Here is a 27,076-nt window from a genome sequence, read left to right as displayed (position 1 = left end):
GGGACGCGTGCTAGGCTAGGCTAGGATGCACAGAGAGCTCGTGCAAGCCTCCTGAAATGGCAGATCAATTCCGAAATTGTCGAATAACACGACGGCCATATTGGGTCTCACATCACGAAGAGTGCATAGTGCTGTCAGTGTGTCGCCTCGCATAGCGTCCGGAGATCGACGCTGGCTGGCTGGCTGGCCCTCGGCGTCGTCACATCTGGAAGTGGCAATGTTTAGAGAGGGGCAAGGGGGGAGGGGAGAAAGAGAGAGGGTGTGTATGTGTGGGTGTGCTGCTCTGTGAGACTACTACCGCTACCGTACCTCCGGTACTGTGATTCCGTCCGTGTAGACCAGCAGATGGCATGGTAGAACTGTGTGTGCCTGCATACGGCCCACGGGACCGCATCCGTACTGGCTGGGCACTCTATCTCGTAGGGACCAAAGCGAGCTGCCGGCTGGCATTGGTGTGAGGATTGAGGAGCTCAGTGAGCTCACCCTGGCGGCAGCCCTGCAGAGAAGGCCTGCCAAGCCCCACCAGGTCCTTCCTCCACCCGGCGCTTAAATCCCAGAGCGCAAGGTTCGGTTGAAGCCAGAGCCACAAGCGTTGCGCCCTCGGCTCCCTGTGTAGGTGTATTGCTCTCAAACAACGGGGGGCATTTCCAAAGCGGCTTGGCATCTTGTAGCAGGTGGCCGGCATTCTTCATTGGTCTACGATCCCGATTCCACTATGGCATCCTGCTTCACAATCCGGCCGTGTATATGAAGTCGAGTCTTGTGTGCAAAAAGGCATGGTAGTGCGGCGATTTCTGGTGTATATCTAGGTAAGATGAGATGGAGGGAGGGGCACAACGGCATAATTTGCGGGTTCTCCAGCGGCAGCACGTGTAGCTCGTGATGGCATGTGTAACCATGTCGCTCTCAGCGAATGAAATAAATGAAATACACGAGGCGGAAAACAGACGGGTATATGTACCTCCTACTGGCGCTGGGGAAATAAAAGTATGCGAACAGCTCGTCGAACTCCCTTCTCGAACGTCATCTCGATCGGTGCACCAACACTGTAGTCTGTAGATGAGTCCAGGGACATGTAGGAGGTACCTTCTCGATGTTGGTATTGGTAATTTTTATTGCTGTGCTGTAACTTGTTGGTGCTCTCCTGCGATTGATTGCTTTCGTCATCTCTGACCAGATCCAAATCGGGTTTTTTATAAGATGTGTTCTGCTGGCATTGTCCTGGATAGCCAGCCAGTAGCGGCTATCAAGGCAATCAATCATACAGCGCGACAGGGCTCGAGAGGGGGGGCTGGGTGTGATGGTGTGTGCTCACGGCAATTGCTACAGTTCCATTCCGGTTGACCTCACAGCGGCACTGCTTCTAGAACTGGTTTGGGTACAGTGAAAATACGAGGAGAGGCTTTCGCTGCAGCGGCACTGGACTGCTACATACAGTGCTACTGCAGACTAGCGGCGTTCCTACAGGCTGCAGCGGAAAAATATGCAGGAACAATACGGTCAATACCTATGGTTGATAGGTGGTGTTTGTGGGCGATAATGTGGCCGAGGTAGGAGGTATGTGCAGCACAATATGCATGCTCGGAACGGCTACCTGTACCTACCCTGCCCTCTACTGCTATTATTGCAGTAGTGACCCAACAGCTCTGCACATATTGACGCCTATTATGATTCTGCGTGGGAGTTAGGCCTGTTGAGTCTGTTGTCATCAGGAGAGGGCGGATCGCCAGTGCAGTGGAACTATTGGGTTGGCTCGTTTGGCAGGCGATTTACGGAGCTTGTCAGGAATGACAGCGATGTCGCCAGATGCATAAGCCTGCCATAAAGGTACTCTCACCTCACTCCTAAGGTACGGAGGTACCTACGTCTACAGCCCTACCTTACCAACAGGCTCGTAAGGCCATCATGCCATGTTTGTCAATTCCCAGCATGCTGTAAAATACTAATTGGTATATCCATAATCCATGTACGAGGGTACTAGCATAACAGACAGTCTATCCAAGCGCAAGGGCTATGGGCAGACCCCATTTCTGTCTAGTCGCAGACCCCATCCTGAGTCATCAAGTAATCACGTACCCTTCCGCTGTAATTCTACCCCCTAGAAAATAACGCGTCTCCTCCCTCGCTCAGACCTCTGCTTTCTATACCTAACCTCCTAGGACTTCTTTTCTAAATACCTCGGGGCCACCGAATACCTCGGGGACACCGACTAGATTGCCCCCCTAACCCCCCAAGGGGGGCTAAGAATCGAGAGGGGTATCCTTCGGGGTGTAATGTAGAGTGAAGCCTACAGGTAGGTAAAGAGCGAGTATATATCGTAAGGCCCAAGGCCAAGGGTACGTAATTACTTGATGACTCAGGATGGGGTCTGCGACTAGACAGAAATGGGGTCTGCCCATAGCCCCTGCGCTATCCAAGTATACCTGAACATCAAGGCAGGCAGTTATGCCTTGATGGAGCGATCCGTCTCGACTCTTTCTATTTTCTGCCTGCCGGAGAAAACGGAAGTTCGCGCTGCCAGACTGCCAGTACCATCCCATTTATCCAACATGCCTGGCAGCGGAGTAAGGGCCGCGCAGGTGACGACTGCTTGGTTCTGATTCATTGCGGGCCACGAGCAATTCTTCCAAATGCGCTTCCAAATGCTGAAATGCCATTTCGTGCAGTCTTCTGGGCTGATTTTCGATAGTCAAGCCATCGGCAGTGGGAGGTAAGTTGGAGACAGCCGTTGTCGGATGTTGAAACGCCACCAGCCCGCCAGCTTCCACACATGGCAAACAAGCATTTTTTCGGTGCTTGACACCACAAAAACCCTGCAGGACCTTGAAACACACCTTTTCACTCTACAACCAGAAGCGTCCCGACGGACTACATGTGCTGTAAGTGCATGATTCACGACCTACATGAGCCACGCCCGCACAAAACAACGGCAAGAAGCAGGGCCCAGGGTCGAAACACGCTGTCCCGAGCAGGTGCACACTAGGCCGGATCATCATCGCACCTTATCTGAACAAGCCACTACAGGATTTGATGAGAAAAAATGGCGAAAAATCAAAGTGAAGATGGCACCCCCACAGGCAACGCGCCGGTATCGAACAACAGCAGCAGCGGCGGCGGCGGCAGCAACAGCAATGTCGAAAGCACAGCAAAGCACAACTCCGATGACTTGGTTGAAGCGCTCACGGCAGCAATGCCGCCGAGCATGTCCTCGCAGCGATCCAAAACAGCCGATGAGATCCTGGCAGAAATGAACCGCATCCCGCTGTTCATGACCACGCTGGACGAGACAGATGGCGAAGGCGGCGAGAACGTGATGCTCGAGGCCATCAAAGCTCTCGCATACGAAGGAAGCAAAGCTGAAGTGGCGGCGAACTTCCGGGAACAGGGAAATGAAGCTGCGCGTGGCAAACTCTGGAAAGATGCTCGCGAGTTTTATACCAAAGCTATCGCTTCGGTGCAGGGGAAAGTGAAGTTGTCGGAGGCTCCGAAGGATGACGACTTTGCTGGTGCTGCCGGTGCTGATGCTGTTCCTACTACTAGCACTAGGATCTTGGATGTAACAGATGTGGAGGAGGACCAGGTTACTCCAGTTGACGAGGAGGCTGAAGCGAAGAAAGAACGCGAGATAGAGGAAGCATGTTTGGCCAATCGTGCTCTCTGTAACCTCGAGATGAGTATCACTTCCCCCAACACAAAACATCCACAAGTATTTCCCCCACACAGCTGATACAAGTCCTCTTTCCTTTTTCCCGTCCTTCCCGCAGAAAACTACGGCCAAGTCAACAAAGATTGCGCCTCCGTACTCCGGCTCAATCCCCGGAACATCAAAGCCTGGTACCGCGCAGCGACCGCCTGTCTCGCCCTAGACAAAATCCCCGAAGCAGAAGATGCCTGTCTATCCGGCTTACAATACGACCCCACCAACACCTCCCTCTCGGTCCTCCAATCCAAAATCCACTCCCGCAAAACCCACCTCCGCAATCTCCACGCCGAACGCGAGAAACGCGAAGCACGTCTTCATCGGGAGAAAATCACCCTGCACGCTGCGTTGAAAGCGAGGAATATTTCCCTCTTGCGTGATCATGAAACTGGAGAAGTTTCATCCTCATCGACATCACCACCCGAATTGGAAGACGCAGCCATCCACCTCTCCGACCCTCAAGATCCCACTTCCACACTCTCGTTCCCCGTCCTCTTCCTCTACCCTCTACACGCCCAGACCGATTTCGTGAAAGAATTTCAAGAACACGAGACGTTGGGTGATCATCTCGCGTATTTATTACCTTTGCCCTGGGATGCCAAGCACGAATATTCCCCTTCCCCTTCCAGTCCTTCATCCCCTTCATCATCTTCCCCTTCTGCCTCTACAGCAGCGATCCATTCCCAAGTAGATTGCTACATGGAAACTTCCCCTAGTGGTCTGATCAAAGCGGGTAAGAAATTACCTTTGATCAAATTACTGGCGGGGTCGGGAAAAGGAAAACAGGTGGAGATTGGGGATGGGTTGGTAAGGGTGTTTGTAGTTCCGAGGGCGAGGGCGGAGGAGTGGATTGGAGAGTGGAAGGTGAGGAAGGGAAGGGTGTAAGTAGAGGAGGAGGTAGTATCTATCTACCTACCTTATGTAGTGAGATGATTACTGGTGGTTGCTATGTACATGTACCTATGTACATGTGTATGTATGTATGTACAGGACAGATGCTTGCGTCACGTTGAGAGGCATGGGTCATCCTGTGTAGATACTTCTGCAAGCTTTCATGCGCAAGCTTCAATGTCCTCGTGGGCGATTCCTCTTCTACCACTAGTCTCGTAGTTCTTACTTCTTATCCGCTGGATAGACAATACCAGCCTGTCTCCGCATCTCCGAAGTGACATGAATGACATTCCGTGAAATAGTTTCCAACTCCTGCAAACTCGCCGTATCCTTTTCATTCAAAATTCTCGCATATTCTGCCGCCTCTTCTTCCATATTGACATTCGGTTTCTCCACCGTCTTACACGGACCCGCCAACTCCTCGCTCTTTTTCGTCTGCGGACTCCAGTGTGCAATGGACGCAATATCCGTCGTCGCGTTGATGGTGAGAGTACCCTTTTCGCCATAGATTTCGCAGGGTGCGGTGCTCTGATAGCACTTGGAAGCGCTGATTTGCACGCCAAACCCGTCGTATTGCAAGATTCCACATCCGCCTGCGTCGACTCCTGTGCGGCAGATGGTGGGGATGTAGGACTGTGTCTGGGGGCGGCCGAAGAGGGCTACGGCAAATGTTACGGGATAGACGCCCACGTCGACGAGACTGCCTCCGCTGAAGTCGAGGGAGAAGATGTTGGGTGTTTCTCCGTTCAAGACGTTGTTGTATCGGCTACTGTAGGAACAGTAGGAGAACGAGGCGCCGTAAATGGGCCCGAGCCGCTTCTCCTCGTGGACCATTTTGCGCAGCAGTTTGTAGTTGGCCTCGTGAATATGGCGGTATGCCTCGATGAGATACACGCCCTCCTCTTTCGCTATCCGGAACAGATCATCGAGCTCGGCGGGAGTGGATGTGGCAGGCTTCTCGAGCAGGACGTGCTTCTTGGCCTTTAGCATCTGCTTCGCCTGCTCGTAGTGCAGGCTGTTGGGGGAAGCGATGTAAATGGCTTGGAGGTCCTGGTCGGCAGCGAGGTCGTCCAGGGTGGTATAGAGCTTTGAGCAGGCATATTTCGAGGCAAACTTGTCTGCTTGCTCTCTCGTGCGTGAGTAGACGGCTTGGAGTTGCCATTGGCCGGTTTTGTTGGCGGCTTGGATCCACGAGTCTGTGATCCAATTCGTGCCGATGACACCATAAGTGATGGCCATAGCTGTTTGTAGAAGCGTTGAGTCGAGATGTGTATGAGCAAGACTACCTGATTGTAGTGACTGGGACACTTCGATGTGTAGTAGTAGTCGGCGGGGGAACTATTCCAAAACTCAGGTAGCGACGGCGCAGGCAGGTGGGGCTCTTTTTGCTTTCTCTCAGTCCCTCATCACCTCCCTATCTCTCCCTGTCCCTCTCTCTCTCCCTCTCTCATGACCGCTGCTCACCCTCATCGCGGGTATTACCTATTCTAGTAGTGCTGGTAATGGAGAGGTGCAGCATTACCCATCACTGCAGCGATTGGACACAGGCGCACACGGGAGACTCTGCTCGAATTGCAGACAGGGACAGAAGTGCGCCCCACGCGGACGCAGTAGAAGTGCCTTAGACCACTGTAGTCCTCGCCAACCCTTGCACCAGCAGCAACAACAAGCAGCAGCCAGCAGCAGATCCTCCTGGCGGTGGAGATCGGACGAAGACTCTCTCTCTCTCTGTGCCTGCGCGCTCCCACTTCCACTTCCTCTTCCACCTCGCCTTGCCACGCCTCGCCACGCCATGCCATACCAACCCTCTTGTGCTCTCTACGCGAGTCTCGAGACTCCACATGTGAGGTCGAGCGTGGCAACGGGCTGGTCTGGGTCGTGTAGTGGTATCACCATCATAGGTCCATAGGACACGCAACAGGAGAAGGAGAAGAAAAGAGAGATAGAGAGAGACGGGGGAGTGCAAGCAGCAACATGTTTTTGAGCTCGATGTTCCTCGGTGAGATTGTCCCCTCCCTCCCACTTTTCTGCATTTGTCTGCCACTGCTACCACGCGAGAATGTGTATGTGTAAGGTCAGGTATGGACTGCGTTTGTAGTGGTGAGGGAAAGGGAGGTGTGGTGTGGTGTTGTGTGGTCAATCAGGAAGGAGGCAGGAGGCAGGCGAGGCGCCGCATGGCATGGCGTGGCAAACAAAACACCTTCATGTACGCGCGCGCCAGAGAGAGAGAGAGAGAGAGACAGAGACAGAGAGACCACACCCATCCTTTTTGAACATCCGACTACGTTCTCTCCCGCCGCCACAACGCGCCGCCGCTGCTGCCTGGTGGTCGTGTCTGCCTCCTACAAACTTCATCAACACACCAACACCAACACACCAACATACCTCCACACCAGCACACCCTCTCGCACCCTCAGCACACCCTCTCACACACACCCTCATCCTACATACCCCTTCCGCCATGTTCAAGCCGCCATGGGTGCCTGAAGAACTGTCGGGCCGCCAACCCCAGTCTCCAGCTCCACGCACGCATGTCCAGACCCAGCTTGATCGAATGCGAAATGCTGACCCTTCTGTGAAATCTGCAGGCATCCCCAACGTCGATCCAGACCAAGGTCAGTACTGCGCCTGTCATGCGCCCGCCGAAAGTGCGAGAGGCGAGAGGCGAGCAAAAAGGAGTGTGCCGGCGCTGACCTTCTGTTAGAACGAGACCCGCCTGCGCCAGCGACGCCTGTCACTTTTCCAGCAACTAGGCCCCGAGCCAGCAACGCATGGAGCGATCCCTCATCACCACCCAAGCTCGAGCCGCTCTTCGCGAAAATCTCAGGCCCGTCCAGCGTATCGGATGACCATCTCGGCATTCTGAACGTGCACGCCTCGTCCGACTGCGCACCGCAAGACTTGCTTCCCCTCCGACGCGATGGTGAGCTCCTCCTTCCCGTCTCTGCTCGGCATCGCGCGCCGCTGCAGATGCCATGGATGATGCGTTGTATTGACAGACTGCAGGCCGCTCGTACTTCCCACCGCTCCAAATGGAGCCATTCCCCGAGGGGCAAGGCTCCAAACATGCCATGCGCACCGCATTCGAGACGCAGTTGGCCGAGGTCCAATTAGACAACGATACTGCCATTCGTGCCCTCACCAGAACGACCAAGCCCGGTGGTATCAAACCTCGACTCTCCTACATGCGAAAGTTCTGGGAAGGTGCCGAAAGTGTGGCATCCTACTGGGACACTAGCGCTGACCAATACTACGAAGCACCGCTGTCGGGAGCCAAGTCGGACGGCGACGAGAACGATGCCAAGCGACAGCGGATGGACAGCGAGCACGACGGGCTCGCTGTCACCACGAGCTCCCGTCCATCGAACCGCGCGGAGTCTCCCCTGGCGGACTCGCTCTCCCGCGAAACTCCCGAAGTCGATATGGACGAGACGACAACAGAAGCGGCATCGAATCCCGGCGCACCAGAGCCCCCACCACACCAGACGACTCGCACGAGGTACAAAGGCCGCCGCACCGCCGCTGGTAAGGACATGCCCGATCAGTTTCGGGGAGACATGGTGAAAGGCTTTGTCCACGGTGTCTTCCTCGCTTTCGGTGCCCAGGTAGTGCCACCTCGCAATGCGCCACACCTGCAGATCAATAGACTCAATATCCCCATTCGCCAGACGGCAGCGGTGTATCGTGTTCCTCGAGATCGCCAGCGCGCCCGAGGCGGTTTTCTCCAAGGCCCACTCCTGACCGTGCAGTGTCGGCCCGACATCGACTTTTACGGAGACAACCTCAGCACCAAGCGACGGGAGACTAAAAGTCGCCTTGATGCGATGCGCGAACTGGGTGGCCTTTTGCAGCTCGGCCAGGAACGACAGCGGCAGGGCAAGACCCAAGAACAGCCGAACGAGGGTGCATGGTGGACGACAGTCCCTCGATGGGGTGGTGGATCCGGGAAAGCAGTGGCAACGGACGAGGTAGGTCACCACTACCGTTTTCTCTCGCACGAGTGGGGAGCTAATTTCGCAGCAGAAAGCCAACAATGGAGAGCCGGAGCAGCATGTCTTGCAAATGACAGAAGACGCGATGGCAGGTGATGCGGCACGCAAGGACTCTGCGAAACGCCACCGAGCCAACCTGAGGCTCTGGAAGAAATTGCAGCCCAATCGCCAGATGACGTGGGACTCCAAGGTGGACTATGAGCCCATCGGTAAGGAACCGGACTCGGATTACGACGAGGTGAGTTTTCCGAGCCCTGCACCGAAGCTCTGCACCCTTCACACCCACGCACGCATCGATAGAGTACTTGCCATGTGCTAACATTGTACCAACGCAGCTATTCATGGTCTCCTCATTGAATCATCACATCTCGATCCTCAAGATGACAGCTCACGTCGCCTATATCGAGTACGTCCGCAAAGAGACGCTGCCCACACCACTGCCGGATGACGACGACTGGTGTCGCCCGAAGCTGCAAAGGACTCGCTGGTACAACCTCCTCGATGCAGACGATCGGGTGGAGGCTCTGACCGCGTTGTGGGGCGTCGCGGAGTATCTGTTCCGGTGCACTCTAATGCCTTTCGACAGTGCCAAGACTGGCGAGGCTGCCCCAGGAGCCGCAGAAACTTCTTAGGAGAGGCGAAGTCGACATCGGCACGGCATCACTTTCCGAGAACAATTGGCGAGTCTGCTGATGGGATGAGAGGGAGCGACGAATGCAGGGATCGTCATTCGGTCCACCAGGTGCATCATCGCACATATAGAAGTTGCCTCGAGGCTGACGGGCCCTGAGCTCGCCTTTTTACGTTCCTAGAACTCTCCTGGCGCAATACGAGGAGCGCATGCCTGCGTATCCTTTGATTCTCAAAAGAAAACTCCCTCTATAGCTTCAACGAAGAACGTGTGGGTTTTCACTATATCGCACCTCTCCCCCTAAAAGTCTCATATCCTATTATATCGTCATCCCCCGACCCCCATCCCAGCCACTTATACGATAGATTCATTCCATTACAGGAAGAAGAGAATGGAAATCTCCTCTTCCTCCACTAATACAGCCAGGTAGTTAGGGAGGTAGGGAGGTAGGTATTTAGACCCTCACCAGTCAATCGCCCCGACCTCTCCTCCTTCTCCTCCTTCCCCTGAAAAAGAAAAACATCTTTCGTCGCTTGGTTCTGATTGCATGCATGCATGCATGTATGTTGCATTCTCCGTAGGTGGTCGTTTCTTCAAGAATCGTTGCAAGTCTGAATGCGTAGGGGACAACCAAAAAGATTGTGCACCAGCGACATTTTTCATATGCTTGGGAGCAAAAGCAAAAAAACAAAACATAATTAACCCATTCCAATGAAGTACATACCTTTTATGACTAGACCCAATTCCCCACCAAACTAGGTCCTCCTATAAATCATCATCACACCCCCCACCCTCGGATGATCCAACTCCGCAACGTTACACTGATTTGCGGAGCAGGTGGGAAGACCGTAGATATCTACGCCGTTGTGAGAGGTGAGATAGGGGCAGGTCTACGCCGTGCGCGAAGCCGCCCGTCGATTCTCGGGATCGAAACTGTCGTCTCGTTATATATGAGTTGATGCCATCCACAGAATGACATTGATAGAAGAGAGAGAGAGAGAGAGAGTCTTACCGTGAAGTCAGACGATATGACTGTTTGCGGTGTAAGTATCTTTGGTTGTTGCTTGAATACGAGCAACTTTGTGCTTGTACAGAGCATCGAAAATCAAGTCGAAATCGGCACCACCGCTAAAATTGTTCAGATCGATATCGTAGACTTACTTCTGTATCAAAGTCGACGGAGCTGTCTGGTCTATGCATCATGGGTATCACGCGGCCACGCGATGTCGATTGGTGTGGCAATGGCTCGTGTGCAACTTGCAGTGATAGCACAGCATTGGTCGGCTTCAGGTCCGATGGAGTTGTTTGTTGTTGTGGTCAAGGATTCGATCACCATGGTCGGTTGGTGTTGCAGTATCGTTGTGTAATAGATGTCCAGTTCCTGATCGTGAACAGGATTTGTAGTAAACCTTACCCACTCACCATCATCCACCTTCTGCGCTGAGATACCAGACCGTGCGATACAGAGACGGCCCAGCTGATGTTAACAATCTTGTACTTCTCTCGACTCGGCCGAGTCGCTGTGCTTGACAGAAACAATGCTCGCCCCTGGGAGATATGCAGCTTAGCAGGGTAGGGATAGGGCGTGAATGGCTCGACTTCTTTCCCACCAGTCAGCCTGTATGCAGGTTGATGAAAATGAATCACAGCTTCGCAAAGTCTGGCCTTCTCGCGAATATGGCATCTCATAACAGCGTGTGAAGCAGTGTTATTAGGGGATGAGAAGCAGTTAAATCGATAACGCTGCAAATCGGTTCTTGAAATAGGTAAGGTCAAACCCAACGCCGAGAAAGGAATCATGTCGAAAAACTTCACCATTTCATTCATTCGCCTACAATATGATTGACATTGATTGTGACTGCGCTTCGAGAATCACGACCCAGGCAATGTTTTTTTTTCTATTTTCTGTACTGGTCACTGCAACAGTGAGAACCAGTCTCATTGGCGAAGAGTGTCCCAGAGCTCACTTTCTTAGGCCCTTCATACATGTACTCATCCCGACGCAAAAGAACTGCAATATATGTTCTAGTGTCAGACCGCTCTGGTCCTCCCGACGTGCTTTGCCATGGTGGCGTGGATATCTGTGAAAGCGGAAGAGAGTGAGCAGTGACTTCTTCAATCGGCCTTTTGACAGTGCATCGATGGCGCATGTCGTTCCAAACACTCTCGAAGTGATTGATGGAGTCAGCATTGACAGCGAGAGGCAGAATGGTGGTGATGGATGTGGTAAGTAAAAAAAAGGGGTAACAAGACATGCAGGAGGTTTCAACGCGTGAAGAATAGCTGACTAAGAAAATGACCCTCAAAGTAGAACTTCAGGGGCCGCTGCTCCAGCTTTTCGCACCTCCAGCAGGGAATGTCTTGTTCGTGAACCATGTTCGTAGCTCGTATCATAGGTACCAGCACTGTTGTTGGTGTTTTGGTGCATCTCTTTATTTCCAGCAGCAGACCATGCTAGTTCTACTTTTATAGTGCTCGGCCCGAGCAATGCAGACTCATTGACCGAAGGCTTACGGCAGAGTGCCGGCTAGTGCCAATGGCTTACTACATACATGTACTATGTGTCTGACCGATTGACTGCAGAGATGATGATAAAGATAAAAGAGCGCGACTCCTGTTCGTTCCGTACCTAGGTATACTCAAGTCTACTAATCTCCTCGCCAATCACGAAAAAAAAAAGAAACCCGCAAAAATGACGGGAAAACAACTCACTCTATTCATCACCTTCAAAATCCAACCCGACCGAATTGAAGAATGGAAAGAAGCACATCGACCCGTACGTCCTTTTCCCTATCTTGTCACTTCTCACTCAACAACAAACTGTGCTAAAAAAGACTTTCCTTCCATCCAATAAATACAGGTCTGGGCCGAAACCGCCGCTGAGCCCGAATGTTTATCCATGGACATCTTCCAAGATCCCAAGAATCCGGGCACCTTTCGCTTTGTGGAAATCTGGGCCAAAGATCGAGAATGGTTTGAGAAAGAACAATTCACGAAGCCGTACTATGCGACGCTCTGGCCTAAGAGTCAGCCGACGTGGTCTGCGCCGGTAGAGGTGGAGTTTTTTGAGAGGTCAGGGGATGGCGATTTGCACAGGGAGAAGTATCTTGCGAAATCGAGGTCGGAGAAATGGTGATTAGGGAGAGTGGAGAGAGATATGTTGTTTGGGGTGGTCGGATATGGAGGCTTCAGAGTGTATAGGGATTGTATGCTCTGATGTTGATATTTCTAAGAGTGGCTGCTGCTTCGTTGGACAGATTGGGGCCGTGAAGTGCATTGATGTTGCTCTGATCATGAGCTAAGAAAGGCATCGTACCTATCGAACGGAAATATGCTCGATCTCAGTTCAAGTTCTTGTGGCGTGTGGTAGCAGAGTCGCGCTGCCAATGCAAAAGCCGTGTCAATCCATAGCCTGATCTCCACAAGCGCAGCCCGCATAAATCATGCAATACCACCCAACACATCTACAAATCGTCCGGATTGAACGCCTCCACAATAGTTCCCCTTCTCTGCATCGTCCCTGCTCCAAACATCTCTTTCGCCCTCCTCTCTTCCTCCGCCTTTCTCTGCCGATTCGCCTCCTCCTCAGCCTCTCTCTTCAAATCAGCTTCAGCCTGCTCTTGCTTGCTCAGTTTCGTGCTCGGATCCTCTCCACGCTCGATCATCCTCTGTATATCACCGAGCGCACCACTGTTCATGACGTCCTGTGTGGGCCATGGCTGGAAGACATCAGGATCTGGCAAGAGCCATGCTTTGTCGCGCTCTTCCATGGTTGTGAGACCGATGTTCTCGCTCTTGATGAAGGCCGGGTTGTGGTCTTCGGCAGTTGTTGTTGCTTGAGGTGGCGGTGTAGAGAGCCCATTGGAGATCTGCGTCGTGTGTCCCGCTGATCCTGCAGTAGATTCTACAACGTTGGAATGCGACTGGGAGTCATCTTTGGGTGATTTGCGATAAGTGGGGGGCACAGTCGTAGGCGCGATATATTTGGCGTAGGTGAGCAGCTCCTGGATGTCGACGTCCCTTCGGTCTGCGGAACTGTCGGTGGCGGGAATCGAGGCAATGTCTTTGCGCGTGTCCGCGAGCAGACGGATTGTGGTTTTGATCGTTTCGTCGAGCGAGTTGGACGTCTGGCGAAGTTCCTGGAGGCGCAGGTAGTTCTGCTGGTGCTTGACCACTGAATCTGGATTTTAGGTGCTGCCATCTATCGGTTCCGGGTCCGATTCACTTACACTCGTCCAGATTCTGCTTCACAGCTTCATCTGCGGCCACGAGCTCGTCTGCGGCAGACACAGAAGGGTTGTATGCCGCAATCGAGTCGGTGAGCTTTTGGAGACTCGCCTCGACGCGCTGATAGCTGGCCTGGAACTGCGCATACATGTTGGGAAGCTCGACGTCCACTGTAGGTCGAATGTGATGTGCTTAAAACTACAGAGATTGACATGGCAAGATTGAGGTCGCGTCGCGTTCAAATCGGCTCCACTTTCACATGACAAAATGCCTCAGGCCGCAAGTTTCCCTAGTTCCACAACCACACTCTTTCCAGCACCTCGAATCCACTGATCGCGCTGGCAGAATCTCGCCTATATTGATGGATCGAGGAGGAATGGTAAAGGTAAGGGCGGAAATCGCATGCTAGGAGTCTACTTGCTATCTACCACGGAGGTAGCTCCAACAAACAAGATTCGGGAGAGGGCGAATATCTCCGTATCGGGCAGAGAATAATCTGGTGAACAAGTGTCTCGGGAGATGTGGTTGAAGTACACTGATAACTCGATATGAAATAACACGAATCGTTTGTGATTCCTAAATAATCCTGATGTTTTGGGAACATTATTCCAGGTTACTTCCATACGCTTTCTGTAGTCCTTGTGTGGCACAATGTCGATGGAACGAGGAATGTGCCGCATCGAGATTCTACGGCTAGACGGACGGGACTGATTGAAACTCATATCAGTGAAGTCTTTTACATGCCATATCGTCAGCGGTAAGGTATTGGCGATTGCTAGATAGATGTCTGTCGTTCGAACTAGAAGGCTTGGCTTAGCTTGGCGCTGCTGCATAGCTGCCTCACTGCATGGAAGTTGTTGCCTCGTCCCTCCATCCCACTTCCACATCAGCGTCACTCTCAAACACTCACACACAACACACAACAACACATCTCCCACCACCACTCCGACACACCTCCTTTAGCCTATTCCCACCTCCTCGAAACCATAGAATTCCGAATCTCCACCTCAACAAACCCACCACTCACCCACGATGCAGATCAAGTAAGCTCGACAGGAACTGACTGCACTCCCATCGCCACGCAAACCCGTGCTGACTGATAATGCTCTTTTCAGAGTCCGTACCCTCACGGGCAAAGAGATCGAACTCGACATCGAACCTGACTACAAGGTTCAGAAGATCAAGGAGCGCGTTGAGGAGAAGGAGGGCATTCCACCCGTGCAGCAGCGTTTGATCTTCGGCGGGAAGCAGATGTGAGTTATATATACACACCACCGGGGGGTGGAAGCGGCGCGATATGAGTGGTAGAGAGCGAGGGTCGTTAACGAGAGTGGCGGACAGGAATGACGACAAGACAGCAGAAGAATACGGTCTCGAGGGCGGCGCTACGTTACATTTGGTTCTTGCCCTGCGTGGAGGCTGTTCTGTGCAGAAAGAGTCGAGCTTGCGTCGAAGGAGCTGAGGTGAGAGAGAACAGGGATGAGACTTCATGAGACTGGGGTTGAGCTGGACAGGTTCTGGATATGCTTGGGATGACCAAGAGGGAAGTCAAGCTATCATGCTGTAGAGCCACGCTAAGGAGGAAGAAATACTTACGACCAGAGACGATCACGGAATGAGCCATGTAATTGAGAACTAGGGAGGATGTGGAAAAGGGAGACAGGCGACAACCTTCTGAAGTTCCCAGAAGAAGGCGAGCCACATGACCGGTTACACGATACACCCTTCGGTCCACAAGAGACTGTAAATGAAGACGACGAGTGCCCAGTCCTTCCTCTTTCAAGCTCTACCTCTCGGAATCTTGGACCTCCCCACTCAGGCTGGAGGCTATTGGGCCGTGTGGGAGGGAGAGAAACTGTGTGACTATGAATGCTGCTGCGTCCATGCAGACCATCTACCTCGCGAACAAGGTCCATAGGGTTGAAACGTATCAAAGTTTTGTTCGAGAGATTTCTCATGACTATTGGCCTTGGCTTCGTGATTCGATTCAGAGCGCGTGGGGCATGACCACCCAGTCTTGACCCATACCTACCAGGTATCTATACCAGATCTTCAATGTTCCATTATGCATGCATGTAGCGCCCCTTACACTTTTCACATGCATGCAATTGTCATCAAATTGCCTAAATCAAGCAACCCCCGTCACCCTCCTGATACTCCTCCTCGGGCCCTCACCCAACAGTTGGACTTTACCCTCTGCCTCTAAACTCCTCACAGCCTCTGCGAATTCCCCTCCGTCGACCGAAACCGAACTCTGTTCCGACAAGGTTCTCACAACGTCTCCATATCTCACACTCATGGACCCTGACGCCAACAAAGCATCAAGAACTCCGAGAACACCGATTTTCAGATCCTCTTTTCTCTTTCTCTCGCTTGCACTCGTCCCTTCGGTCAAGAGTCCCATGTCGATCAGACCTGTCCGCGCGTCTGTAGCGGCTTGTTTCAGGGCCGATTGGATCAGGCGGACAGCTTCTTCCACGTCGGATTCCTCAACTGTGAGAGACAGACGCATTTTGGCGTGAGCTTCGGAAAGACGAATCATGGATTCGAGTTGACGCGTGGTGGCTGTGATGCGGCGTTCTTGGGCTCGGATGTCTTCGCCGAGTTTTCGCATGGCCACGTAGGAGCGGACGAGCGCGTCGGCCGCCGGTTGGGTTATTGTGGGGTGGATGTTTGAGCGGGCGTAGGAGATGTAGGATGTTAGGAATTCGATGGGCTAATTGAGAAGAGTATAGATTAGTTATGGTTCATATCATGCAAGAAGAATAAGGATAAACTCACCAGTATCTCGTCTCTGCTGGCATTGTCGGGGTTGTCCTCAAGGTACATGCCGACCAAGTGCCGGGCGAGCTTGCGATCTGTCGATTCATCGATACGGTCAAGTACGAGATACACCAAGTCGAAACGCGATAGGAGTGTTGGAGGAAGGTCAATGTTCTGTGGCACCGGCAGATTGGGGTTATACTTGCTGCCAATTGGATTGGCAGAAGCCAGAATGGATGTTCTCGCGTTGAGAGTGGTGATGATTCCAGCCTTCGCGATGGACACAGTCTGCTGTTCCATCACTTCGTGCAGCACCGAGCGTGTGGCATCGGACATCTTGTCAAACTCATCGATGCAGCAGACACCACCATCTGAGAGGACGAGAGCACCAGACTCGAGGACGAGAGATCGTGTCTCCGGATCGCGAGTCACATACGCTGTAAGACCGACGGCAGAAGAGCCTTTGCCAGAGGTGTACACACCTCGAGGAGCGATCTTGTGGATGTATTCCAGCATTTTCGACTTCGATGTCGATGGATCACCACACAAGAGCACGTTGATATCTCCTCTGTATCTTGGCGAACCACCTTTCTCGAAGCTCTTATTTGTGCCACCAAACAGCTGAAGCAGGATACCCTTCTTGACATCGTCCATCTCGTAGATTGATGGAGCGAGAGATCTAGAAAGAAGCTCATAGACATCAGGTCTTGCGGCTGTGTCGCGAATCTTGGCCTCCTCTTCCTCGCTCACTTTGCGCGTTTCCTCGATGCTGCCAGCAGCCTGTTCGGCAAGCTGTTCTTCAATCGTACTCGTATCGATACCCATGCGCTTCTTGTCGACCTTTTGAATGTGCAAGCAATCAACGTAAGTCTTGAAAATGTTCTTGACGGATCGCTGGCGTGGATTGATCCGAACTTGGTTGCACTTGAAGATACCAGTAATCTCCACTCTATCACCAGCCTTGCAGACATCGACGAGCTCGTCGTACGCGCAGAGGCTGACAGAATGTGGCGTCTGTCCGTCTGGTACCGAGTCAGGTGTTTCTTGCAGTTTGATGACCTGCTTATCTGCAAAGCCAGAACGATTGTGAACAATCTGCATGCTATTGCTGGCGCTGCAGACCTCACGCGGACATCGAGTTGGTTCAGCAATCTTGCCCCGATTGAGATCGACCTTGACGGTGTGATGACAGACAGAGCAACGGAAAAAGGCGTCCTTCATGTCTGGAATGATTGGCGTTGAACGAATGACCAGTCCTTTAACCGAAACCAGCTGGTCCATGTCCTTCGGATCCAAATCTCGCAGATTGACGTTTCTGTCGAGACCAAATGGACGAACTCTGTATGAAGAACTCTCGACTTCTGCATAAAGATCCTGCTCTTCGATGGTACTCTGCTGTGTGGGTCTTGGAGTCTCGCCGCCCATATTATTATCAACATCTGAGCTGGGCATGGGAGGCACAGAACTAGAATCTCTGGCGCGATTTTGGCCGTTCTGCTGCATAGACTGCGACCTCCTTTCACTCATCTTCTTTTCTGCCAGTTCCATAAGAGTATCCTTCACAGCAGAGTCAATCAGTGGTACCAGTTCACTTGGATATGCTTGTAGCTGATGCCACAGCTTTCTAGTGCCTGGATAAGCCTTCAGGTTGCGGCAGTCCAAATAGAAACACTTTGTGCCCAGCTCCAGCATTGTCTCGAGTTGTGCAAGTGCCTCTTTCTGCGCTCCAGGCTCGCCAGGTGCAATATGCTCCCCTTCCATAAGTTCGCCATCTTGTATCATGCGATATTTCTTCTGGAAGTTGTACAGATAGTCCTTGAAAGCGGACCAGGAGTCTGTAACGGAAATATTGGTACCCCAAATCAGTCTTGTACCTCGACCACCAAGAGCTGCCGCGTCCGAAGTGTCTGGGTTGAGATTCGAGAAAGTGTTTGTGTCCGACTGTCCTTGTACTGGGGCTCCATTTTCATCCACGAAGAGTTGACGTCGACGTCCACTGCTCTCTAGTAGATCCGAGTTGACATCGTGTCTCCTGTCTCTTGCGTTGGGCTGACTGCCCATACCGGAACGCACAAATAATCCCGAGGAGCTCGTTCCATGTGGGCGCCGGCCATTCGATGCTGGACCTGCAGCATCCGAGCTTGTCGCATAGTGGATTGGCGATGAATCTAGTGCATCCAATTAGCATCGCTCTATCACCAAGAAGCTCATATTGCCAACTTACCGCCAATACCCCCGTTCGCTCTGGGTGTCCTTCCTCCATCACTGCTCAGCCCCGCTGGTGTATTTACGTCCGCTCGCTGTCTCAATGGACTACTGCCATTCACGCTTCCTCTTTCTGGCACCCCCAGACCCTGACTCTGCGACTGCGACTGACTTCCAGCAGGCGAATCCCTAAAGAACAACGGACTGCTGGTTGGTGGTGCTTGACTTTGACTGTTACTGTTCTGGGTCCCTCTTGGTGTACCGTTGCGTGAAGATGCGCCATTCGCCTCGCTCAGCAATTGTGAGTTCGCGTCTACATCTGCGTCTGCGTCTGGTAGAGGGGGATCGCTGGCCGGTGGTTCCGAGGAGCGTGGAACTTGTGAACCGCGCTGTGAGCGACGCGGTGTATTACTGGCACTTCCGCGCATAGATCGTCTCTGTGTCGGCGATGACATGGTGATGTGTGAGCGGTGGATGAGCGGCGCGCGGTGGGTGAGGGAAAAGAGGAGTGAGAAGCAGCCTGCGCCAACGATAGTAGTGGAAGTGCGTGCAGAAACGCGCGACGCGGAAAGAACGCGAACGCGCTTTGTCACGGCGTTTGATTGGCTCGAAGTGCCTAATCAGCCCCACACCATCTCGCTGAAGGCATCCCACTATTTCCAAGCACGACTCACAAACAATACCGAAGACTACCGAAAGCCATACCCGTATCGCCGACATGCCAGCTCCTTCGCCAATCTCAATCGCCACTTCGGTGGTCAACAGGCTCGTCAAGGAAGAGAAGTCTTACCAACGTGAACACGAATTGCAGAAAGGCCGAATCGCCAAGCTTGAAGCCGGTCAAGGTGACGATGAGAATGCAGAGTACATCTTGAGGCAGGAGGTATGTCAAACTGTACAGTAAATCTGTCAATTACTTGTACATGGGTATCTAGTTCTTCTGCAATCATCCGATCATCTACTCGTGGTCTCATATGAGCCCCTCTATTTCATCAATGCTAACGTACAGGTCTAGCGCAAAGTCCTAGAAGAGACTGAGGCCATGTTTCCTCAACTCAAGCAGAAGATCACAGATGCCAAGGAGAAGCTCGAGGCGCAGCTGGTAAGCTTTCGTTCTTCATGTTGTTGCCGTAACTCTGGCAGTTCTGATGTAACGCAGGAGCAGGACAAGAGCTCAAGTGATCAGAGCAACACGCCTGACGATATCACAAAAGCCAAGGAAGCCATTGCCGCTGCGGATATTGCTATTCGCGAGTCTTCATAGACTGGAAGCTCGTTCTGCCATTGACGCCGGTAGCTGTGCGCATGTCCATGGCTACATTGAACAAGTCTTTCAACGCTTCGCCTTCTTGGTGGGCTTCATGAATACCGAGCCGCCGGGTGCAGGTCGCTTCTTGAGAAGGACCGGATTAGGACTGGCCTGTTTTGGTGGAGATGGTGCTGGAGGTGCGGCAGCGGGTGAATTGGGTTGCACCGGCGTAGAGACTTTTGGTGGTTCAGGAGAAGTAGCGGGCACAGTTGGTTCGAAATCGAATTTCGGCTCGGGTTTCTTCTCTCGAGCAGCTCGATTTGCCGTCTGCGTCAATTTCCTCAACTTGTCCTCGTTGATCTCGCGTGCTTTGCGAATGACAGCCTCGTTTTGCTTTTGGTGTGCAGCAGCGAACTTGGCACTTCTGACCAGGCCAGGGGCGTGTACCTTGACGGTTGCATTGGCTTTGCGCTGTTCTTGAAGCATTGTTTTCTGATGCGGCAATAGCTCGCGTGGTGCAATCTCCATCCTACCATGTTGACCAGCTTCCCGAAGCATACTTTGGGGAGCCTGAGCGATCTGGCGAGTGGCCCTGTTCGAAGTTTGGGCATAACCGTTGGACTGAAAGGGACGTCCCAGCGATATCTGCCTCGAGTTAAGGGCAGATCTATTGCGAATGGCAGCGAGCGCATCTGTGCCAGTCTTTGCCTTTGCCAAGGATGGGGGCCCAGCAGTCCTATTGCCTCTGTTGCGTTGTCCGTCGACGAAGATGACAGGCTCCTCGCGAGCATGATGTAGGACCTTATCCACAAACATCGTCTTCTTCTCCTCTCTTTTGACTTTGTCGCCCAGAAGCGAAATTCGCAGCTGCTCTTCCTGTACAGCCTCGCGCTCCTTCTCCGTCCGCATGAGCTTTCGGTACACCTTGTACCAGCTCTCGGGATTCTTTGGGTAGATCATGTTCTCCTGAGTAAGGTTAGGCAAGTCTCGCATGATGAAGGCTTGCCAAAGTTCTCCAGTGTCTTTGGCGAGGTGCGGCGAGTTGGTCTGTATCTCGAGCAGTTGATTTGGGCTGGTGACCTTCTTGAGGATAGGATGCGCCATTTGGTAGGGCATGTCGGACAAATTGTCGATGAAGTGGATGTTCCTTTGAGCGCAGCTGATAGCCATTTGGACAAGTGATCGTACGGGCATGGTCGAGAAGGCGGCGCAGAGGCCAGTATATATGCCAGTTTCGGTGGGTTACTTCCGGCTTCTATTGTTCGTTCGGCCACAACAGCTACAATAGCTGCACATGTGGCTTCACGTGTTCCCGCTGATGCAGATGCTATTGTCTCCCAGCTATTGTCACTCAGCCTCCATCATTTCCAATTGCAAAAGCGGAGAGCAGACTGGGATCATGATCGAGGTATTAAGGCAGAGGAAGTGGGAGAATTAAATCAGGTCAGGTAGGAAGCGAACCTAGATGCTATCCTTTGTTACCTAATACATCAAATGGAAGACTGGATCGCATGGTGTCAAGGTGTCACAAACCAGCACAAACCAGAGGTGCACATGACCCTTGCATCCATGGATGCCTCAGAGTTTCAGACTAGGCGAACCAAGCTTTAGCTGTGAGACCAGTCAGCTAGCGAAGGGACAGCATTGTTGATTCTTGACAGAAGTCACATCGATCTAACACATACACCAATATGGCAGAAACAGACACGCCGCTAACAATGCTGCCGGAGCAGGCTCAGGAAGGTAAGGAGTAGCGCATGATCGCAAGAAATCGTATACTGCATACTTACTGACGCTACTTCCAGACGCGCTTCACGCCAACCGCCTACTCTCTGTGGAAGAACGACCGTTCCAGCGCGTGACGAAGCAACTTCTCGGCAGCAATTCAGCTCTTCGACCATGTTTATCGTACCTACCATCTCCGCCTCCAGAGGACGATGACGGACTTCCTGTATACGACGCGACCAGGGTGGAGCGCTTCCGCGAGGACGTCCTTCTGGACTTTGCCTACCTCGAAAGCAGCATCATTCGCATTCAGCTGAGCCTCTCCTCGAACCAGCGCGAACGAGAACGATATGCTGCAGAAAAAGCGAAGATTCTGGAGACTGCGCAAGCCGTACGGGACAACACTGTCGAATTGAGGACACATCTGGTGGAAGCGCAGGAAGCACTGGAGAGGAGAAAGGGCTACGATGTCATGGCAGCAAAAATCTTGGACGACAAGAAGTTGAGGAGTCGCGATGAGGCAAAGGCAGAAATTGACAAGCTCGAAAAGGAGATTGAAGATCTGCAACATGAGAATGCAGAGTATGAGGGCACGTGGTTGGAAAGACGTGAGCAGTTTAGCAAGATTGTGCAGGAAGGCGAGGCTATGATTCGACAGATCAAGGGCATCAAGGACGACCCGGAAGAGCAGAGGGATGACGAAGAAATGGAAGACGAACAAGAAGATGACGATGACAGCGACAGAAACACGCCTGCACGGTCTCCACAACCAGTCGATGCTGGCGGCGCAACCCCAATGGCCGATAGCGTCGAGGCAGGGGAAGACAGCACGGAAGGCACTCCAGCTCGTCTGACGAACAAGTTCCTGGAAGTAGATGATTCGACCCGAGCGGGAAGTCGTGCCTCCTCGCCGCTCTCGCAGCCTGCGCAAATGCCTGATGATATCGACATGGACGAGACTCCCCAGGCAGAAGCTACCATCACTGAGCCCCAAAGTCTCGTGTCTAGCCAGGTTGCAAGCCCGGCAAAAGAGCAAGCCGAAGAGACGATGGACGAATCGTGAAGAGGTTGTCTTGAATCTGCTATGGCTAGATAGATGCAATCTGAAATGAGAATTGCATAAGAAGTGGCCGAACGCGAACGGGCATGACACTTGTATTACCGTCTCATCCTACCTACATATATGTCCGGTATTGTCAGATGTAGCGTGTTGGTGTTGTACTTGTGAGATGCCGAAGATGAGGCGCATCCCGCCGCTGAATCTACTGACTTGAAACTTCCATCTGCATGGATGACTGCCCGACCAGAACACCAACTCTCACAAGTCACATGGAAGCTCTCCAAGCTCCCACCAACCACCACCCACCATGCAGCTGACCCAAACCGACCTTGAGTTCGAGACTACCACCACCTCCACCTCCGCAGCTGCCGGCCACCGCAAGCGGTCTGTTCGTCTATACATAAAAATGATCATGTGCCGCCCGGTCAGCAGACTACTTTACAGCTGCTACCTACCTACTATCGCGAGGACACCTCAGTTCTACCTCATACCGCAGCTTCTGCGTCTCTGCCTACATTAACCTACCTCCTAGGTCGGGTACTGACTGACTGTAGCCACACTCAAAGCTGATATCCTCACGCCGTCCTACCTACGCTCTTCGAATATGCGCTGGTAGAAACGGCTCGCGAACTGGCTGGTCGCGCACTTATCGTACCACATACCATTCTCTAGGCCTACATACCACATCCAAGAGCAACAGGACAGCGAGAGCGATATGCCATTGCCCTCGCCTCCGACCTTGTTCCCCACGTATCTCATCCCGTCTCTCTCCTTCCGCCGGCGCAAATCCAGCACCGATAGCAACGCCTCCACTCTGACCACTGCCATCTCCTCAAGCACAGCTACTACTGACAACGATGCCTACCTAAACGGTCATGAATCTCACCTGCGTTGCGCTCGCTGTCTCTCAGACTTAGCTCTCAGCAGCCAGATCATCAGCAAAGGCTTCACAGGTCGGCATGGACGCGCCTATCTCGTGGCACCTTCGCCATCGAGCACGCTGTCAGCGGGTCCCATGACCACCTCGAACTGCATGACTGCGAAAGCACGCAACGATGCTTTGCCCAACTTACCGAACACGTATACGCACAAACCAGTTCCAAGACAACTGGTCACCGGCGCTCACACTGTCGGAGACATCTCCTGCTCACAATGTGGGAGTGTTCTGGGATGGAAGTATATCCACGCGGAAGATGATGGGCAAAAGTACAAGATTGGAAAGTTCATACTGGAGACCAAGAGGGTCTGTAGAAGCAGTACGTGGGAAACTGCCACGGACACTGATGCAATTGAGGATGGTGAAGCGCTGGGTAGTAGGAGGTACAGTGCTGCCACTTCTACCTATCCGCCTACAAGTTTAGAGGCACCTCAGGAAGAACAAGTGGAATTCGACAGCGACGATGAAGACGAACGCGAGGCACTGTTCACAGGAAGGTGGACGCCGCAATTTGCAGGAAGAATCAGGAGCGAGAAGGCGAATGGCTATGCTCGAGATGTGTTGACCGAGGAGGAGTAATAGTAATGATGGCAGGAAGGCAGGGCTTCGTGTCTGCATGGTATACGACTTGACGAAATGTTTCTTTTCTTTTTTTGGATACCCTGGAATGCGTCGGACTGTAATGGCGTATGGTTTTGCTCTTGGGTCACGAGCAAGTAACGTTGATTGTTATTTAATTCTTGAACAGTATGCACATCGATATCCCTATGATCTTTTCTCTCTTCTCATTTACAACAACATCCTCAACGTGCCCAACCCTGGACTGACAGATTCCTTACTCTTCAACGTCAACACCGCCGCTCGTTGCGCAATATCAATGAAATCCTCCACTCTCCCAGCAGCAGTACCGTCGTCCCTCTTCTGCGCAGCCAGCCCCGCAACAATCGTCCCCACAAACGTATCCCCCACCCCATTCACACTCACCACATGCTCTCCCTCGACCTCCTCCACCGCAGGAAACAACCTCATATACACCCCACCCACTCCCACACTATCCTCCGTGCCATTTGTACATCTCGCCAGAATATGCGGCGCATACTCGGGATGGTTCAACCGTTCATCCCCCGCAGGCAGAATCTGCGTCAATAACACACCCTCGGATCCGAGTTTGCAGCAGACGGTGGGGATATAAGGGAGGAGTTGGATGCTTTGTTGTGGAATGCCTTCGTCTACGAGGCGTTTGGATGTCGCGAAGGTGAGTTGGGCTCGTGCGCCCGAGTGAGGGATTCCGAGGGCGTCGATGATGGACCACCAGTGCGGAGTGGAGAAGAGACCGGATTCTCGGCCGGAGGTGTACATGGCGTTGAGTTCGTAGGCGTTGGGGGTGGTGAGGTGGATGGAGTTGTGGGGGAAAGTGCCGAGTTTATAGGAGGGGGAGGAGGAGGAGGAGGAAGAGGAGGTGGGAGAAGGGGAAGAAGGGAGGTGGAAAATTCCGGTGGATTTGATATTGGAGACGGGTTCGAATGTGATGTGCGCGTGGATCTTGTTGGCCGCTTGCAGCCAGAGGGAGAGATATTCGGGGGACCAGTTGCCGTCTAGGACGACGTGGGAAGGACGGGCGGATTCGAGTTGGGGAAGCCAGAAGTTGTGGAAGGTTTCTGTCAGGGTGGATGAGGAGTCCGAGGGGGTTTCAAGGATGCTCATGTCTGCCATGGCAACTACCAGATCTTTGCTGGTGTCGTTCACTGCTATGTATTGTGCAGTTCGACTGCCCGAGTCGGTTGGAAGAACGCTAATGCCTTTTGTGGACATTTTTGCTGCAGAGAGTGCTTCCAATGCTGCTTTTCCCGTTAGATCGTCGCCGATTGCACTACATAAGCGTACAGTGGCACCCATGAGGTGGGCAGCACGAGCTACATTGTGGCCGACACCGCCTAATGATTGAGCGATCTTGGCTGGGTTTGACGTCTTGAGTTCAGGTGACAGCAGAGAAGAACCAGTCTTTGGATTGAAGTCGCAAGCTAGGTCGACAGCAAGACTTCCAGCGACGAAGACATTGGGCTTGCGGTCGGTTTGTGAGGATCCTGTAGGGGCTGGTGGCGGAGAGCTAGAGACTGGCTGTGGGGCTGAACTTTCTCCAAGCGCAAGACGTGCAGGTGAATCTCTGACAGCCTCAATGACACTGGCGACGGATTTGTTCGCCCAGCTCGCAATACTGGCATATGTATGGCCATTCTTCCGCATGCCTTTCATGACATTGATTTGGTACTGTGAGAAAGTTCCAGAGTCTGTAGCACGTCCAGACAGAGCGGGAGTGTAAGAGCGCGAGAAACTGGGTACGACGTTATCACATGCGCTTTGATAGGCTACGGCGAGTAACTCACTCACTCTGGAGCAGATTCGTCGCTTTGCTCAAGTCTACGTAGAGCCATAGCCACCTTTGTTGCTCGGATGACGTTCGCCTCTACTAGAGCCTTGTTCGCTTCTACACTCTTATCGCCAGTGATATCTTTGATCTTGGCGAGTATATAAGGCGTGCTGGCAGCTCCTGTTGCACCAGCAGCTAGAGCTGCTTTCAATGCCTCCTCGATAGCTGTCTCCATTACCTCAAATGGCACAGAGTGCTCCTCTGGTATGGGGTTGGCAAAGTGCAAGCCGGACTGGAGTCCAAGGGCATGTTGCGCCAGTATGATTCGTGCAGCATCCTCTTCGGTATGAAGAACTTGGGATGACTTGATACCGGAATCGCGGGTGTAGAACGCAGGGAAGTCCACTTGTCCAGATCGACCATCTGCAAATGTGGCTACTGCAACACCCTGCGTTTCCAGATACTCCAATGTTTTTGGGATGTCAAGAAACGACTTGCATCCAGAGCTGATGACTGCGACTGGAGTCCTTCCCAGCTCTGTCAAATCAGCAGACACATCCATAGTCTGATCTGCACCTCTATGAACACCGCCGAGGCCACCAGTGCCGAATATTCTGATGCCAGCTTTGTGAGCCAGAACCATCGTACCGGAAACTGTGGTGCCGCCGTTCAACGACTTGCCTTGGGCATCTTTCATGCCCAGGACAAACCCAAAGTCACGCCGTGAAATCTTCGCAGCTGGAGTCGCTACGAGACGAACAAGCTCGTCTGCGCCAAGTCCCACTCGAGCCACCCCGTCGAGGATACCAATGGTAGCTGGGACTCCTCCATTCAATCTGACGAGGGACTCTAGTCGTGATGCGAGTGTTAAGTTTTCTGGGTAGGGGAAGCCATGGGTGTAGATTGTGCTTTCCAACGCCACTACTGGCTTCTTCTCCGCAAGGGCCTGTTGCACTTCTTCTGAGACCTGGAAGTATTTGCTGTTGGACGAGAGGTGCCTTTGCGAAGGCCGCACTATGGTATTCCCTGAAGCCTTAGCGCGGACCAGTCCAGTCCGACAAGCCCTGCAGATCCATGGTGAAGACATGCTGTTGATAGAGGTCGACGCTTGGGAAGCTGAATGAAGAATATTCGCGGTGAGGACGGTCACATGTATATCCCTCTTACCACGGTATACAGGCACATGTGTACGATGGATTGGAATGGGCACATGTAGACAGTGTGGGGAGACGCGAAGCACAACGTTCGTTCACATGAAGTGAAGTTCTCGGTACCTCCTAGAACTAGTGGAGAATGCCAAGCTGCAGTTGGAGCTCCTGGTCTCCAGA

At 52.7% G+C, this 27,076-nt stretch overlaps 13 protein-coding genes across 13 annotated transcripts in view; 8 read left to right on the top strand and 5 right to left on the bottom strand.

Moving 5' to 3' along the window:
- Positions 1-6,827, top strand: part of SEPMUDRAFT_126043 (uncharacterized protein) — an 85,018-nt gene extending 78,191 nt beyond the window's left edge. Inside the window, exon 4 of the mRNA XM_016902030.1 lies at positions 6,810-6,827. The gene's annotated coding sequence lies outside the window, so the exon portion shown is untranslated. The remainder of the gene's footprint in view (positions 1-6,809) is intronic.
- Positions 2,545-5,862, bottom strand: SEPMUDRAFT_149505 (NAD(P)-binding protein). The gene has a single exon (XM_016905595.1). It carries the CDS (start codon positions 5,828-5,830, stop codon positions 4,814-4,816), a length of 1,017 nt encoding a protein of 338 aa, XP_016761112.1. The 5' UTR covers positions 5,831-5,862; the 3' UTR covers positions 2,545-4,813.
- SEPMUDRAFT_149504 (TPR-like protein) lies at positions 2,545-5,862 on the top strand. The gene is made up of 2 exons (XM_016905594.1): positions 2,545-3,674; positions 3,765-5,862. The coding sequence occupies exons 1-2, from the start codon at positions 3,041-3,043 to the stop codon at positions 4,583-4,585; spliced, it is 1,455 nt and encodes a 484-aa protein (XP_016761113.1). The 5' UTR covers positions 2,545-3,040; the 3' UTR covers positions 4,586-5,862.
- SEPMUDRAFT_149503 (uncharacterized protein) lies at positions 6,050-9,512 on the top strand. Its single transcript, XM_016905593.1, has 6 exons — positions 6,050-6,590; positions 7,180-7,206; positions 7,296-7,514; positions 7,598-8,559; positions 8,615-8,821; positions 8,919-9,512. The coding sequence occupies exons 1-6, from the start codon at positions 6,566-6,568 to the stop codon at positions 9,213-9,215; spliced, it is 1,737 nt and encodes a 578-aa protein (XP_016761110.1). The 5' UTR covers positions 6,050-6,565; the 3' UTR covers positions 9,216-9,512.
- A 2,394-nt stretch (positions 9,513-11,906) lies between these two features.
- Positions 11,907-12,350, top strand: SEPMUDRAFT_108416 (uncharacterized protein; the record flags this gene model as incomplete). Its single annotated transcript, XM_016900734.1, has 2 exons — positions 11,907-11,990; positions 12,075-12,350. 2 exons carry the CDS (start codon positions 11,907-11,909, stop codon positions 12,348-12,350), a joined length of 360 nt encoding a protein of 119 aa, XP_016761109.1.
- An 85-nt stretch (positions 12,351-12,435) lies between these two features.
- On the bottom strand, positions 12,436-13,611 carry SEPMUDRAFT_149501 (uncharacterized protein). The gene is made up of 2 exons (XM_016905592.1): positions 13,444-13,611; positions 12,436-13,388 (listed from the first exon to the last, which is right to left on the bottom strand). The coding sequence occupies exons 1-2, from the start codon at positions 13,589-13,591 to the stop codon at positions 12,679-12,681; spliced, it is 858 nt and encodes a 285-aa protein (XP_016761108.1). The 5' UTR covers positions 13,592-13,611; the 3' UTR covers positions 12,436-12,678.
- Positions 13,612-14,473: 862 nt separating this feature from the next.
- Positions 14,474-14,903, top strand: SEPMUDRAFT_117525 (ubiquitin-domain-containing protein; the record flags this gene model as incomplete). The annotated part of the gene is made up of 3 exons (XM_016901346.1): positions 14,474-14,484; positions 14,557-14,694; positions 14,783-14,903. The coding sequence occupies 3 exons, from the start codon at positions 14,474-14,476 to the stop codon at positions 14,901-14,903; spliced, it is 270 nt and encodes an 89-aa protein (XP_016761107.1).
- A 514-nt stretch (positions 14,904-15,417) lies between these two features.
- Positions 15,418-18,870, bottom strand: SEPMUDRAFT_133580 (MCM-domain-containing protein). Its single transcript, XM_016902569.1, has 3 exons — positions 18,429-18,870; positions 16,223-18,372; positions 15,418-16,157 (listed from the first exon to the last, which is right to left on the bottom strand). The coding sequence occupies exons 1-3, from the start codon at positions 18,862-18,864 to the stop codon at positions 15,570-15,572; spliced, it is 3,174 nt and encodes a 1,057-aa protein (XP_016761106.1). The 5' UTR covers positions 18,865-18,870; the 3' UTR covers positions 15,418-15,569.
- A 257-nt stretch (positions 18,871-19,127) lies between these two features.
- On the top strand, positions 19,128-19,673 carry SEPMUDRAFT_117523 (tubulin binding cofactor A; the record flags this gene model as incomplete). Its single annotated transcript, XM_016901345.1, has 3 exons — positions 19,128-19,292; positions 19,425-19,511; positions 19,569-19,673. The coding sequence occupies 3 exons, from the start codon at positions 19,128-19,130 to the stop codon at positions 19,671-19,673; spliced, it is 357 nt and encodes a 118-aa protein (XP_016761105.1).
- SEPMUDRAFT_149499 (uncharacterized protein) lies at positions 19,318-20,927 on the bottom strand. Its single transcript, XM_016905591.1, has one exon. It carries the CDS (start codon positions 20,850-20,852, stop codon positions 19,743-19,745), a length of 1,110 nt encoding a protein of 369 aa, XP_016761104.1. The 5' UTR covers positions 20,853-20,927; the 3' UTR covers positions 19,318-19,742.
- A 425-nt stretch (positions 20,928-21,352) lies between these two features.
- Positions 21,353-22,547, top strand: SEPMUDRAFT_149497 (uncharacterized protein). The gene is made up of 2 exons (XM_016905590.1): positions 21,353-21,401; positions 21,464-22,547. Exons 1-2 carry the CDS (start codon positions 21,377-21,379, stop codon positions 22,444-22,446), a joined length of 1,008 nt encoding a protein of 335 aa, XP_016761103.1. The 5' UTR covers positions 21,353-21,376; the 3' UTR covers positions 22,447-22,547.
- A 405-nt stretch (positions 22,548-22,952) lies between these two features.
- On the top strand, positions 22,953-24,747 carry SEPMUDRAFT_149496 (yippee-domain-containing protein). The gene has a single exon (XM_016905589.1). It carries the CDS (start codon positions 23,159-23,161, stop codon positions 23,957-23,959), a length of 801 nt encoding a protein of 266 aa, XP_016761102.1. The 5' UTR covers positions 22,953-23,158; the 3' UTR covers positions 23,960-24,747.
- On the bottom strand, positions 22,953-26,824 carry SEPMUDRAFT_163981 (IdgA domain protein; the record flags this gene model as incomplete). Its single annotated transcript, XM_016908093.1, has 3 exons — positions 22,953-25,464; positions 25,803-26,762; positions 26,794-26,824. The coding sequence occupies 3 exons, from the start codon at positions 26,822-26,824 to the stop codon at positions 24,170-24,172; spliced, it is 2,286 nt and encodes a 761-aa protein (XP_016761101.1). The 3' UTR covers positions 22,953-24,169.
- Positions 26,825-27,076: the final 252 nt, after the last annotated feature.

The sequence above is a fragment of the Sphaerulina musiva genome (assembly GCF_000320565.1).
Source record: "Sphaerulina musiva SO2202 unplaced genomic scaffold SEPMUscaffold_5, whole genome shotgun sequence".
NCBI classification, from domain to species: Eukaryota; Fungi; Ascomycota; class Dothideomycetes; order Mycosphaerellales; family Mycosphaerellaceae; genus Sphaerulina; species Sphaerulina musiva.
The sequence above is the reverse complement of the archived record's forward strand: the minus strand, read 5'-3'. Positions and strand labels throughout refer to the sequence as shown.

Coding starts and splice junctions, on each gene's coding strand:
- SEPMUDRAFT_149504 (XM_016905594.1), top strand. CDS start 3,041: ATGGCGAAAAATCAAAGTGAAGATGGCACCCCCACAGGCAACGCGCCG. Junction 3,675..3,764: donor TCTCTGTAACCTCGAGATGA/GTATCACTTCCC, acceptor TCCTTCCCGCAG/AAAACTACGGCCAAGTCAAC.
- SEPMUDRAFT_133580 (XM_016902569.1), bottom strand. CDS start 18,864: ATGTCATCGCCGACACAGAGACGATCTATGCGCGGAAGTGCCAGTAAT. Junction 18,373..18,428: donor AGCGAACGGGGGTATTGGCG/GTAAGTTGGCAA, acceptor TGGATGCACTAG/ATTCATCGCCAATCCACTAT. Junction 16,158..16,222: donor CCAGCAGAGACGAGATACTG/GTGAGTTTATCC, acceptor CTTCTCAATTAG/CCCATCGAATTCCTAACATC.
- SEPMUDRAFT_149499 (XM_016905591.1), bottom strand. CDS start 20,852: ATGCCCGTACGATCACTTGTCCAAATGGCTATCAGCTGCGCTCAAAGG.
- SEPMUDRAFT_149505 (XM_016905595.1), bottom strand. CDS start 5,830: ATGGCCATCACTTATGGTGTCATCGGCACGAATTGGATCACAGACTCG.
- SEPMUDRAFT_149497 (XM_016905590.1), top strand. CDS start 21,377: ATGCTGCCGGAGCAGGCTCAGGAAG. Junction 21,402..21,463: donor GCCGGAGCAGGCTCAGGAAG/GTAAGGAGTAGC, acceptor CGCTACTTCCAG/ACGCGCTTCACGCCAACCGC.
- SEPMUDRAFT_149496 (XM_016905589.1), top strand. CDS start 23,159: ATGCCATTGCCCTCGCCTCCGACCTTGTTCCCCACGTATCTCATCCCG.
- SEPMUDRAFT_149501 (XM_016905592.1), bottom strand. CDS start 13,591: ATGTATGCGCAGTTCCAGGCCAGCTATCAGCGCGTCGAGGCGAGTCTC. Junction 13,389..13,443: donor GAAGCAGAATCTGGACGAGT/GTAAGTGAATCG, acceptor ATCCAGATTCAG/TGGTCAAGCACCAGCAGAAC.
- SEPMUDRAFT_149503 (XM_016905593.1), top strand. CDS start 6,566: ATGTTTTTGAGCTCGATGTTCCTCG. Junction 6,591..7,179: donor TTTGAGCTCGATGTTCCTCG/GTGAGATTGTCC, acceptor TGAAATCTGCAG/GCATCCCCAACGTCGATCCA. Junction 8,822..8,918: donor CGGACTCGGATTACGACGAG/GTGAGTTTTCCG, acceptor GTACCAACGCAG/CTATTCATGGTCTCCTCATT.